The sequence below is a fragment of the Protopterus annectens genome, chromosome 4.part0 (assembly GCF_019279795.1).
Source record: "Protopterus annectens isolate FY-2018-M chromosome 4.part0, PAN1.0, whole genome shotgun sequence".
NCBI classification, from domain to species: domain Eukaryota; kingdom Metazoa; phylum Chordata; order Ceratodontiformes; family Protopteridae; genus Protopterus; species Protopterus annectens.
In genome coordinates, this window is record NC_056733.1 from 526,027,841 (window position 1) to 526,041,347 (window position 13,507).

Below are 13,507 nucleotides of genomic sequence, written 5' to 3' on the forward strand. Positions count from 1 at the left end.
GGTTTAAAAGAAGGCAGGACTCAAATGAGCTATGTAATGTTTTTAAATGAAAATGATTGGGTAGATTATAAGTGATGTGTGGGTAGATTATAAGTGATGTATAATATTTGCAACTGGGAGTGTGTCAGTATGGTTTGTAATATAAAATGCTAGGATTGTGTCAGTGTAGTTTGTTTTCATTTATATAAATGTATGATTGCTTATGTTGTAAGTGATAGTTTAATAAAGATGCAAGAATTGAATAATGTATGTAATGTTGCTTAGGTTATATGATATATAGCAGTATATGTGAAGTAAAATGTTTGTTAATGTTTAATTTGTTAATACAGTTTGATTACTTTTGTATAAATGTAAATTTGCCTATGTCACAAGTGATAATTCAGTAAAGGTGTTTAAAAAAAGAGAATTTCAGAGTATACTCAACCATGCCTGTCCTGCAAGCACAAGTGTCTTCAGACCCTGCTTTGGTGTCCCCAGCAAATTCTTCTAATAAAAGAACAATGTCTTCTTCAAATCCTGTTCCCTCAGCTAAATTAGGCAATTTTGTTAGAACCTCAGGGAAAGAAGCTGGCTTAGTCCAGCACGATGACTTTTAAAATGTTTAACTACCAGTGTTTTATGTGAAAATTTGTGTTGAGATGTATGTATAGCTTAGACGAGTTTGCAGAATCATTGCCTGCTGAGCACATATCTATGCTAAAGATATTTCTTAGTGTCAAAACATGCTTTAAAGAGTGCCTTGGAGGGGGCTGGTACTATTGCTAGAAATGCAGCATTGTCAGTGGTGATAAGGAGGTATGCTTGGTTGCACAGTCATACCTTTTCTGATTAGTTAAAAAATGAGACTTAGTTAAAAAATTTAATTTTGAATGCTCCGCTCGAGTCTGATTGCTTGTTTGGTGTAGCAGCTAATAAGTTCTTTAAACACTGGGATGACAAAGGTAAACTCATGTAAGGGGTGTCAAAAATGTTTCATATTCCCAAATTTCTCTCCTTTAAGCAGGGTCATTTTCGGTGGACTTCCAAATATATGTTCCAGCTAAACAATAAGCAGTGTAATAAAAGGAAATGGCAAGATAAGAACCCCTTCAAGCCTAATCAGGAGTTCCTTTCCCAAAAAGGATAGTCTCCCTTCCAACTTATGACTATGCCAAGGCGCGGCACTCATCTTTTTCAAGTTCCCCTTCAGATGCTACATCTCTGAAGTTAGCTCTCAACAAGGAGGCCTGGCTGTCAGGTGTTTCTGATAAATGGATGCTCAACATTGTTGGTAGGGGTTACAGATGGCAGTAGAAAGAATATCCACCTCTGTTCAAAGGGGTTCCTCCTTATTCGCTGGACCAGAATTTGTTATTCCCACCTATTTTTTGGCAAATGCTGGACTCAGGGGTCATAGAACCAGTCTCAACTTCAGAAAGAATGAGAGGAGTCTACTTAAGAATTTTCCTGGTCCCCAATAAAAAAAGCTTGGAGACTGGTGTTGAACCTTTTCTTTCTGAATATGCTTATCAAGGTCCCAAGTTTAAGTTGCTCACCCTGCAAACAATGCTCCCTCTCTTTCTGGACCACTGCTTCATGGTGGCCCTGGATTTGAAGGATGCATATCATCATATCCCTACTGCTTATCACTTTTTAAGATTTCTGAGATTTGTTGTGTCTGGTTCAAACTTTCAGTTTTGTTTTCTGTGTTACCCTTTGGGCTATCCAATGCAGCTCAAGTGTTTACCAAATGCCTTGCCCCAGTAGTGGCCCACTGTCGTACTCTGGGCATCCACATCTTCCTTACTTCGATGACTTGATAATATGTGTAGAGTTTGCATCCCGGTGTTTAGAATCACTAGAGAAGGTCTCAGCCTTACTCTGCCAGCTGGAAATCATATCTGCACCCTCACAAAGACTTGCCTTTCTGGGGTGCTTATAAAAGTCCCACAAGAAAATGGCCTTTCTTCCAGAAGATGAGACCCTATCTTACCATGCAGTGTCTTGAATTATCCAAGAGGAATGTCTCTTTGTCCTAACAATTATTGGACTGATGGCATCCATGATTCTCCTGATACCACTGGCCTGTCTTCACTAGGGAAAAATTCAGTAGTATGTCTGAAATTGTTGGACACAGCACCTTCATCTCCTGGAATCCCATTTGACAGAGCTGCCCTTCATCAGATGAGAATTACATTGGTGGAGAGGTTAGTTGAGCATCAGTCCAGGACTTTTTTCTCCCCTCTGCTGCTGATGCAGTCTGTCCATACACATTCATCCGAATTCACTTGGGAAGCTGTGTCAATGGGGATGAAAGTGCAAACCACTTGGGTGCCCAAGGATGCACATATGTTCATCAATATCAAAAAGATGTTGGCGGTGATTTGTGACTTTAAGGTCCTTCACATCTGTGGACTCCAGATCCCGTTCTGATTGTTAAGGACAGCACGACAGTGATGTAGTATCTCAGCAAACAAGGTTGTACACGGTTATACTATTTGTTCTGATTGGCACTGATGATCTGGGAATTGGCTTTACAGCATTCTCTGACTTTTCTGGCATCATATATCCTGTCAGAATAGAGCATTGTGGCAAACAGGCTAAACAGATCCTGAGCAGATCCACACGAGTGGCACCTCCAGGCAGTGGTGTTCCAGGATCTAGTCAGATGTGGGGAATGGCTCAAATAGATCTGTTTGCCTACTTTCAAAGCTGACAGTTGGACAATTTCTGTTCCAAACATCCTTGCAGCTATGTTTGGAGGACAGACACATTATTGTTCTCTTGGAAGGGAATGCTGCTCTATGTGTTTCTACCCTTTCCTGTGATTCACAAGGTACTTTTGAAGGTTCAGAAAGAAATGCCAAAGGTCATTGTGGTGAGCCCCCTATTGGCTGAGGCAATCTTGATTCTCCCTTTTACTGATATTGACCAAAGGCAACTACTCCAGACGTCCTCAAATTCTGGATCTGCTCACACAGTTTCAGGGCAACTCGTGCACTCCAAATTGATGAAATTTCAGCTGACAGACTGGATGATTTTATTCTTACTCCATTGGGCACTATTTTCATGAGGAAGTACTGCAGGTGTTAAAGGAGGCCAGAAAACCTCCAACTAGAAAATCTTATGTTTATAAAAAGATGAGGTTTTCTAAGTGATGCCTAAATGGAAACTGAAGGTCCACTGAGGTTAATATCCCTCTGGTCTTGAAATATTTGTGTGAGCTACATCAGAATGTTTTTTTGTATGCATCCATTAAGGTGCATTTAACAGCTATCTCTGCTTGTCTTCCTGTGGACCCCCTCTTTGTTCTCCTTCTCTTTTGATAAAACAGTCCATGAAAGGATTTTTGTATTTGGGGACCTCCCTTGAGCAAACTCCTCCTTTGTGGGATTTCAGCTGTGTTCTTGAAGAACTGAACCGGCAGTGCAAGCTGATCTCAAGTTCTTAATGTGGAAAACTGTTGTACTTATTGCTCTGATGTTTGCAAGGCGAGTTTCTGAGCTGCAAGCTCTCATGGCAGGACAGCCTTATCTGATTTTCCACAGGGATAAGGTTGTGTTACACATTAATTTTCTTTCATGTCGAAAGTGGTCTTAAAATTCACTCCCAGTCAGTCTGTTAATCTCCCTGTGATCTTTTCAGAACCTAAGAATAAGAGGGAGGATACTTCATACCTTGGATTTGCATCAGCTGTTCAGGTACTGCCATGACAGAAACAAAATCCTTTAAGAAGGCTGAAAGGCTTTTTTTTCCTTCTCGTGTGTAAAGGAAGGTCAACCTGTCTTTAAACAAACCATTGCACATTGATTGCCCTCAGGTATTGTTTTTTGTAACACCCACCATGGCAAAGCGAATCCAGACATAGTAAAGGCACATTCCATCAGGGCCTTTTCCTCTTCAGTGGCATATTGGAAAGGAGTGGACTCTAAAACTATTCTAGAGGCAGCAACTTGATCCTCCATCCATATCTTTACAAAGTATTACAAGCTAGATGCCTTCCTAAATCCAGAGCAGGTTTTGCAAGGACCATACTCCGGGGACACCTGGATCCTTATCCTTCTTCCTCCCCAGTTGGGTAAGCTTTGGGAATCTACCCATATGTGAGTAAGGCAGTGTATTTGTTGTAGATAGTACGATTGCGCAAGTTCTATTTATCTGTAACAGTAACTCTTTGAAGAACATACTACCTTACTGGCAACACTCTTCCACCAAACCACTTTTGTCGGATGTATATAGTTAGTTGTTGGAGTTGCCACTGAGTATTGTTCAGCAGCCTTATTGATGTGTGTGTGTTTAAGTTTGGAACAGTAAGTGTTCTCAAAGCTTGCATTTTTAACTGCTTTTACTGATGGACTGTAAAAAACTGAATGGGTCCTGTTTGTGGGTTTGAAAGGCAGTCCTGGTCCCACCAAGTGATTTGTCCTGCATACCCCAGACAGGCAATGGGAGGAACTCTAAGCTTTGATAGACTACAGAGCACTACTACACACGTCAGTAAGACGGTGTGCTCTAAAGCATCTACTGTTATAGGTAAGTAGGACTTACGCAACTGTACTTTTCACTTTAAATCAGAGCAAATTAGAGACTGTGAGACGTCAGTTGCTAAGGCAAAAGAAAATTGAATTTTGTGGTATTAATAGTACAGTTGTTTTGAAATGAAGCCATACATGTATCACTTGAAAAGTAGGAATATTCAAGTTATTTTCCATGATTTTTTTTTCCTTGGGAGCTTCTAGTTAAATTCTAGTAGAGTGACTTTTGCTCAGAACGTGATGATGTTACAAAACTCTGTTAATAAGTGAATGTTGAGGTGTGAAGTGCAAAAGTACATATTTGAGTCTGATTCAGAAGGGTTGTCAAACATTTTACAAGTCACTCAGACTGTATTTTTTATCTTTTTCAGACCTCTTTTTGCTGTCAACATGGAAACAAGGTTATTAGTCCTTTTGGTATGTCTGCAGGTTTTCTGTACAGCAGGAAATGTTTGTGGTGAGTAAACAAGCTATCACTGCTTTTCCTTTCTTTGTTGTTTTTTTTCCTTTTGATGCTGAATGAAAAAAGGAAACATTTTAGAAATACATGCTAATATCAGAAGTGTGTTTTATGTTTATGCATGCTCATGTGAAAAAGAGAGAGAGTAAGACGTAGCTCTCAACTTGTTAGCACAAAAAATCTAGACAAAGACAGAAATAATGGGGGTACAAGGCCCCAAAAACAGGGACAAATGTTAATTATTGCTTTTAGAATCTTAGCAAGTTGCATTTTCTGAATAATATGAAGTCTGAAACTCAAATGCCTGTCATTATTTAGTGAATTCGATCCTTACTGATTTGCCACAAAAATCCAGAAAACCAGAAATGTTATTAGGTGCAGACCCAAAATATGAGGCAAAAATCTGGTCATTCTGTGAAAGTCTAGACTATTCAGAGGTATGGAGTAGTATCTCTTGTCTTCAGATCCATTTTCTTTGTTTGCCATCTGTGATTTAACAAATTAAAAATATAGAGTCAGAAATGAATGATGTAACTATGCTGAAAAAAAATCTGACAGCTTGTGTAAAGTGCAAGGCCTTAAAGGGAAATTTTCCAGGCATATGCTTCTGTGCCTGCATGCATTTTAATGTGGAATGTTTTCTGATACTTGTGTTGACGTTCATAATATAGTCAAAAACAGAAAATACTCTGTCACAGAATCCACTTAATACCTTCCTTGGATGTGACCCTGGATTTATAGATTTCAGAACCCACCATCACTGTGTACTACTATTTATAATCAAGAATAAGTTAATCCAACTGATGGAAGTCAAATTCCACATTACAAAACAAAGTTGTCTTGCTTTCAGTGAAGTCTGCCATTAAATGCTTCCTTTTTATTTTCCCAACATTTAAGTAAGCATTTATTTTGTTGCACTCAACCAGAATTTTAATTTTAAAAGTGCTAATAATGGTGATGGCACAGTTTTCAGCTGCACTGAAATGGATTTATGTGATTTGTATAGGCAGCTACAATGCTCACGCATCGCAAGTGTTTGTTCATCTACAAGTGTCTGAGTTCAGAAGGACTATTACTTTTTTTGCTGTACTGCTGAGCTAAGTGGACCACTCATTATAATTCACTTTGGTAACCACGTGCTACTTCAAGGTGCAGGGCAGATGCATTGAGACTAACATCTCATTTGAGAGGTCTCCCTGGAGCACATTGTAATTAAGTATCTTAATTACAGATTATTCACAACCTGGAATGGTAGTTGATGGGCTTCAAAGTCCTTTGACCAGGTTTGAAACTCAGGACTTCTGATTGTTAAGTTATAAGATGCCCTCACTTGGTAAAACACAAATGTGAAAGCAGGTTTGCTACATTGCTAAATTTTTTACCTAACTGTATAATGAAACATGAGTATCATGGCATTGAGTTAGGTGGAGAATTTGTTGGGGATGAAATAAGTAGAGGGATCTGTAGTGGCTCTGTTTTATATGAGATCAAGGTTGAAGCAAGATGTTTATAATAACTTTCTGAATGGTGTAATATGCATCTCTGTTAGGAAATAGTAATGTTTGCAGGGGAAGTGCTTAAAGAAACCCAATAAAAAATGAACATTGAGGAACTTAAGAGATTGATACAGTCCTGAAAAAAAAACATTACCTTGTGCATTTATGTAAGTATCTTTCCAAAAGAGCCCAATATAAATGATGGCCTTGACAATTAATTATGTCATCCAGTGGGGACCAAGGAGTGTACATTGACAAGCCTCCAAACTCAGAAAGTTATGAGTGGATAGGAACATGGCAAGATGACATTTAAGAAAGGAATGGGCAGGATTTAGTAGAAATGTAAATAAAGTAAATGGTGACAGACCTTAAAAAACATATGACAAAGTAGGCCAGATGAAAGATGTTGTGGACAAAACTGAAAAGCCACTGTTGGATGAAATTCTAAGCAAAGTTATAAATGGTAACAATAAATGTGAATTAAAGAAATAGATATGAGGAGGAATTTAAGAAGGATTATGACTGATAGGATAATTGCAAAGGGCTTCAAGCAGTTTTAATAGACATAAATATGAAAATATAAATAAAGAACAAGAGAGGATTATAAAAGCTAAGAAAGATTTGAACTATTTTACAGCTTGACCCCACACAGTTTGGTTTTGTCAAAGGGAGATCATGCCTGTTAAACTTGGTCGACTTCTTTGAAACAATCACCAAAGCCATGGATGAGGGGAAGACAGTGCACACTGCCTACCTTGACCTAGCCAAAGCTTTTGACACTGTTCCCCACTCAGTCATAATAGATAAACTCTCCCAGCTAGGTATCAACCCGTATGTTACCAGATGGGTAGCTAACTGGCTCACTGATAGAACCCACTCAGTCAAAGTAAGGGAATCCACTTATAGTAGTAGATCTGTAATGAGTGGTGTACACCAAGGATTGTTCTTGGGGCCTCTACTGTTTGGGATATACTTTTCTGAGGTGCATGACAAAACCAATGGTCTGTGGCTGACCAGGTTTGCAGATGACTGCAAGCTGGGTGCTGTCTTAAATTCCCCTAGTGATGTGAACATCCTCCAAGAGGGCCTGACCCAGACTAATGACTAGTGCCAGAAGCATGGCCTCAAACTGAATGCCAAGAAATGCATCATTATCCCCTTTGGGAGAAATGCCATCCCCACTAATTATCACATTAATAACAGTGTACTAAGCATGCAATCCATCATGAGGGACTTGGCACTCAGGTTGATAGCAACCTGACTTGTGACCACCAAGTTGCTTTCATTGTATGGAAGGCTTTCTATATGGCCTACCTCATAAATAAGGGTATTTCATCCAGGAACAAGGAGGTCATAACATCCCTATACTTCTCCCTTATCAGACCCATTATCGAGTACAATGCCCTCTTCAGCATGTACCTTGTCAAGCACATGCAACAGTTGTTGAGACCACAGAGGTTTCTGGCCAGGAAAATCCAGGGTCTCAAACACCTGTCCTATGCAGATAGGCTAAAAGCCCTGTCCCTCTACTTAGTCTCATACAGACTGCGCAGCGGTGACCTGTGTATGGCATACAAGGCCATTTCAGACCCAGCCTTGATGGAGTTGCTGCATATCCGTAAGACAAACTCCACTCACGCAACCCACATGCAAGGCCTTAACCTGGTCTGTGACATTGATAGAACTTGTTGGCGGGCTAGATTTGTATCCCAAAGACTCCCCCTATCTGTGGAATTGACTCCCTCTCCATGGCAAACAGAGCACCTCTCTAGCTCTCTTTAAAAGGAACCTGGAAGACTAGATGGGAAACAGAAAATACACCCCTAGGATCCCACCTGTGTCCCTTCTGGGCAGGGGAAACAGGTGCTGACTTTGAGAGAATATGGGTGAAATTCTTGGCTAGGCTTATAAGGGCCTCTTGGCCAATAGCCTAGTATCATCCTATGAATCTATGAAATAATGTATAATAGATGCTGCTATTTTATAGAGAAATAAAGAAGAATGGTGTAGGGAATGAAATGCAAATGATGAAACAGTGATGAGTTGAACTAAATTTACATGGAATGACAGGGACAGAACATCACAGGACTGAGAAAATGAATGGGAGTTTATGTCCATTTCATTGACGGTTCACATTATTTTTGAATTATGAAGGTAATATTGTGGATGTGATGGAAATGTACAAGTGTATAATGGGTATACATATATAAAATGGTTTGCCATCATATGGTTGAAGCGCACATCTGTGACGGCAGATGTGCAAAAGGAAGATTTCAAAAGTTCAGAATGATGACAGCGAATTGCCAAATTCACAATTGAGCGAATGCCAGTGTGCATTTACTCATGTGAATTCTGCATTCTGAGTGCAGATCGTACTATAGTGGGGACTGGAATATGTACCCCTTCCCTCAATGCAATGCAGTCTCGGAGATAGTATATTAAATTAGCAGGGGGGTGGGGGGTGCAGGAGGGCATGTTCCCTTGCATGACGGTGTTTGAAGACATCCGGAAATGTCGGCTGTTTCAAAAACATTCAACATTTCTGGAATGTCAAATTCTTTGGGCATCACTTTCTCTGTTTTCAGCATTCATTACATATTCATGAGTTAATCTAAGCTTAAAGATATATGCACATATAAACATAATGAGATGTATAAAATGAATATAAAAAACATATAAAAAACATATAAAAACTCTCCATGAACACTCAAGATGCTCTAATAAATATGTATATATATGTCAAAAGAAATCTATTTCAAGGGGTAAAAACATATATGTTTGTAACAAGAAGCAGCCAATAGGAGATGTTTTAACTGTATAAATGTAGCCTATGTACTTGAAGGTCTTTGTTACATGATCTGATGAAGCTCAAATGAATGAGTGAAAGCGCTTATCTGACCTGCAGTGGAATTAAAGTTGGATTTTAACCTGAGGATTTTGCCTTTCATTTGGATTTTAACCTGAGGATTTTGCCTTTCATTTCTACTTGTGACTCTGCATCAGCCTAGTTGCTCCTTTTGGTTTCATAAATGTATAGAAAATATTTTTATGATCCAATATACACACACTCTTAAATAGCTAAAGTAGTTACAGTGGATGAAGATTATATTTATTATTTTATTTACATTTTGGTTATCCGAGTAGAGCACTAATCACAGCATGTGCAATTGCAGGTTCAACCTGGAAAGATGAAGACTGCACTGTTTAAAAGAAAATTCATGGTTCAGTGAGTACTTAGACACAGTCCGACAAAGTAAAATATAAGTGTTAGGTGATAAGTATCTGCATTGGTAATAAAAATGTAAACATTATATATGAAACAAAATTGATAGTTGTTGTTGTTGTTGCGTCTTTCGGCTATTCCCGGTTAGGGGTCGCCACAGCGGAACTCCGGTCCGCTAATGATTGGCAGTTGATTTTTACATGCTGAGTTGTCAGCCCTAACGCACAACCTTCAAGGAAGGTACGCACTAACCAAAAATCAAAGCCTTCATAAAGTAACTGCTGAGAGAGAATTGCAGTTGCCAAATGTGGCAACATTGTTGGGGGTATAGTAATCAGAATTCTGGAAACTGTTCAGCAAGTATAAGAATGTCAAACGTAAGTGGTAGCAACTCTTTTTTACAATGCAGCTGTGAAACTTCATCTAGAATATTTACGGAAATACTTTACGGTGGTGGTGCTGCGGTAGCGTTGTCGCCTCACAGTAAGATGCTGTCCTGTTCGATTCTCAGCTAGAGCGTATTCTCTCTGGAGACATGCGTGATTGGGCGTACTTTCGTTGAAGGTTGTGCGTCAGGACCAGCAACTCGGCACGTAAAAATCTACTGCCAATAATTAGCGGACCGGAGTTCCGCTGTGGCGACCCCTGACCGGGAAAAGCCAAAAGACACAACAACAGCAACAACTTTAAACCAGTAAGGAAAGAAGTGGCAAATATGTTTGTGTTTTATTATTATGGTATAGAAGGGTAAGGAGAGATTTACAAATATATGGAAAGCAGATAGATTAATGCTGCTTCAAAGACTTTGTGGGCATACTTTTTGTGCATACCAAACGACCCAGTACAAATGGTGAATTGTTAAACCTGTTGGTTAAAGACGAGCATGAGAACAGATGGAAAGCACTAGCAAGCATACACCCTTCCTGTTTATTTAAATAGAACGGTTAATCTAGAAAAATTCTAAAGGGAGTTAAGTAAGATAATTAGAATTTAGATGGTAAAAGGGCAAACAGTATAGTCCAGGTAACTTCATGTGCATATGCATGCAGTCTTTTAATCTCTATTTTTTATGAAAAGTGGTTTCAGCAACACTGTAAGATAACAGCTTAATTTCAGACTTTTTAACATAGCAATACAGTTTATCTGCACATCTATAAAAAACTATATGTAAAACAGAATAGTACTTAGTTCAGATGAAAGTGTCAGATGTATTGCTTAACTCAGGATTTTTTAGTATAGCAATAAGGTTAGCTTAATGGCAGCCTGTAAATCTTTGACTGCCCAGTAATTTGCTTTAGAACATTTTGTTAAATGATTGTTGAATTTCAAAGAACTGTAAATTTAGTCTACCAAGTTTTATAGATTTTTATAAAATTCCACGTTTATTACTGAACCATTTGTTATCTGTTGGTTCTGCATGTATATCTCTTCCATGTATATGTATTATATATATTATCATTATTGTCAATAGAAATGCTAGGATATAATTTAACCTTTATTTTTTAATTGTCTGAGGCGTCATTTGTGCTAACTGGTGACACTCATGATGCAAACACGTTATATTGTTCATGTATTGATTAATGGGAAGAACAATTACCTGTCCTGGGTTTCTATCAGCAAAATTGCTTATTAAGGGCTCTCATTATTCCCTTCTTTGACTAAGCATAATCCTGCAAGATCTCTTAAGTTGTGAATGCCAGTGTGCTAGTATCATACTGCCCCGCCCTGTACATTGTGCTATGAACATAGCAAGTAGTAAACAGAACAATCCTAAACAGAAATGGTTCTCAATGAGGGGCACTTGTGCATGGAATGTAACCATAGTTCTGCAGAATGCTTATTTTTTTCTTTCCTTCCTTCCTTCCTTTTTTTTGTTTTTTTTTTAAATCTTATCTTTGTATATGTAGCTACTATATCGTGTTCTCTTCTTCATACTATTTTTGAAAGAACATGGAGATGATTCAGGATGAAAAACAACAGGCAAAGCACATGGCTTAAACATAAATGGATATTTATACTTGTTCAAGGACTAAGTGCAATACATTGTTTAAGGTTACCAATACCACCTGTCTCTCTTTGGAAAGTAGTGCCCTGAGAAAAAACATGAAAAAATGGCAAAAATCCTGAAATTTTAGGACAAAAAATATTAACCCATGTTTCTTCTAACAGTTGCATAAAACAAATTATTTTCTTTGTTAAACATAATATGAAACAACAGATAGAACTCAAATTCTGCAACTGTTGGCTTTTCCTCTGGTAAAAAGTGAAACCCAACCTTTTGGACCAGGTGGCAACCCTAACACTGGTTTGCAAAGTCACTTTTGCATTGTGCATAATGTAAGGTTTATACAAGGAGGGCATTGAGTAAATATGGGACAATGAGTATTTTGTTTGCTTTTATGTGTGTGCACGTGTGCATGTAGAAGTAATGATCAAATATTGTCTTTTCTGTTCAGTTCAGCTGATGGGTTAACAGATCCATTCAGATACAACGTCAACACCCTTTTCAGGCTGTTGGATCCAGGGCTCAGGCTCCTCCCCTACCAGTAATTCCCTCCTGTCCCTACAGCACTTATATCTTATTTGCTGTCTATTTGGTTCAGGGCTGTGCAGTCATCATAGAGATAAGTGACATTACCTAGTTTTTTCTGCATAGCTGTTAGATTCTTTATCTCCCCTTCTTCTAGCTTAACTTTTCTGAGTAAGGTAGCTCCTTGTTAATATCTAGTGTATTTTAGGGAGTTTCTTAATGCCTTTCTCCCCTGCCTATACATAGCTAGATAGCTAAATAGATAGATAGACAGGTGTGTGTGTGTGTGTGTGTGTGTGTGTGTGTGTGTGTGTGTGTGTGTGTGTGTGTGTGTGTGTGTAAAACTACAAGAAAAACCTCAGCCAAGCTAGAGTTTGTATGATACCATAAACCTCCCTATGGAAGCCCATGGCATGTATGCAAATGACGCCTTAAGGACGTCAAGCATTTCAGCTACACAGCATCTAAGTGCCCTTTTTTAAGTCATTATGTTATGGTTACATTCAGGGCAGTAAAGTCAAACCCCACAAGCTGGACATACATGTTTCGGCCTTTTTATTGATGTCATCAGCACAGCATGAGTGGTAGTTTGGCTATAGCTCAGAAACTAGAAGGAGAGGGCTAAACAATGTTAATGGCATCACTAAAGGGGCAGAGGTGGACCATATAGTCAAGGGTTTCAAGGTCCTTTTACTTTCTTTCTGAAATTGGTGTGCCTTGTTTGCTGTAGCACAGACTAGATTCAGGCACGCTGAATCTGGCTTTGTTTGTATAACTTGAGCACTAATCCAGGTCATCTTTTTTGGAGACGGTTCCCCTCCACCCTAATGGCAAGAGTGTGCAGTTAGAACTTGTCTGATTGAAGACTGCTGGACCAGGGCTCAGTTTTGAGCTTTTTTACTGGTTAATTGGGTAATTTGTTTAAATCAGTTTGCTCGTTTTCTTTTGTTATATAAAAAAATTGCACTTTATTCATCTGCTTTTACTGCATTTGTGTTTCTTCCTACTTTATTGCATTTATTCTGCTGCATTTATTACTGCTTGTTAGTAGTCTGATTAAATTGTCGAATACATTCTTACTCGTGGGTTTGGAGCCGAACCTCTGCTCAGACTCAGCCATACTCTAGCTCAAAGTCTTCAACTGGCTCATGGCTAAGAGGTATCCCATGGTGCAATGCGCCTATTCCCCAGATCTCGTTTGCTGCTCATACAGCTCAGACGTGGTCTCGCTCTTGGCCGTGGCTAAGTACAAATTTACTACTTTTTGTTCAATTTAGTAGCTCC

At 38.9% G+C, this 13,507-nt stretch overlaps 1 protein-coding gene across 5 annotated transcripts in view; it reads left to right on the plus strand.

Annotated features, from left to right (window-relative positions):
* The window catches only part of TCN2 (transcobalamin 2), a 2,080,282-nt gene that overhangs the window by 1,075,755 nt on the left and 991,020 nt on the right, over nt 1-13,507 (plus strand). For all 5 annotated transcript variants that reach the window (XM_044068453.1, XM_044068452.1, XM_044068454.1 and 2 more), the window contains one exon: nt 4,886-4,971. In XM_044068453.1, the coding sequence (XP_043924388.1) occupies nt 4,905-4,971 (67 nt within the window). In that variant the 5' untranslated portion in view covers nt 4,886-4,904. The remainder of the gene's footprint in view (nt 1-4,885; nt 4,972-13,507) is intronic.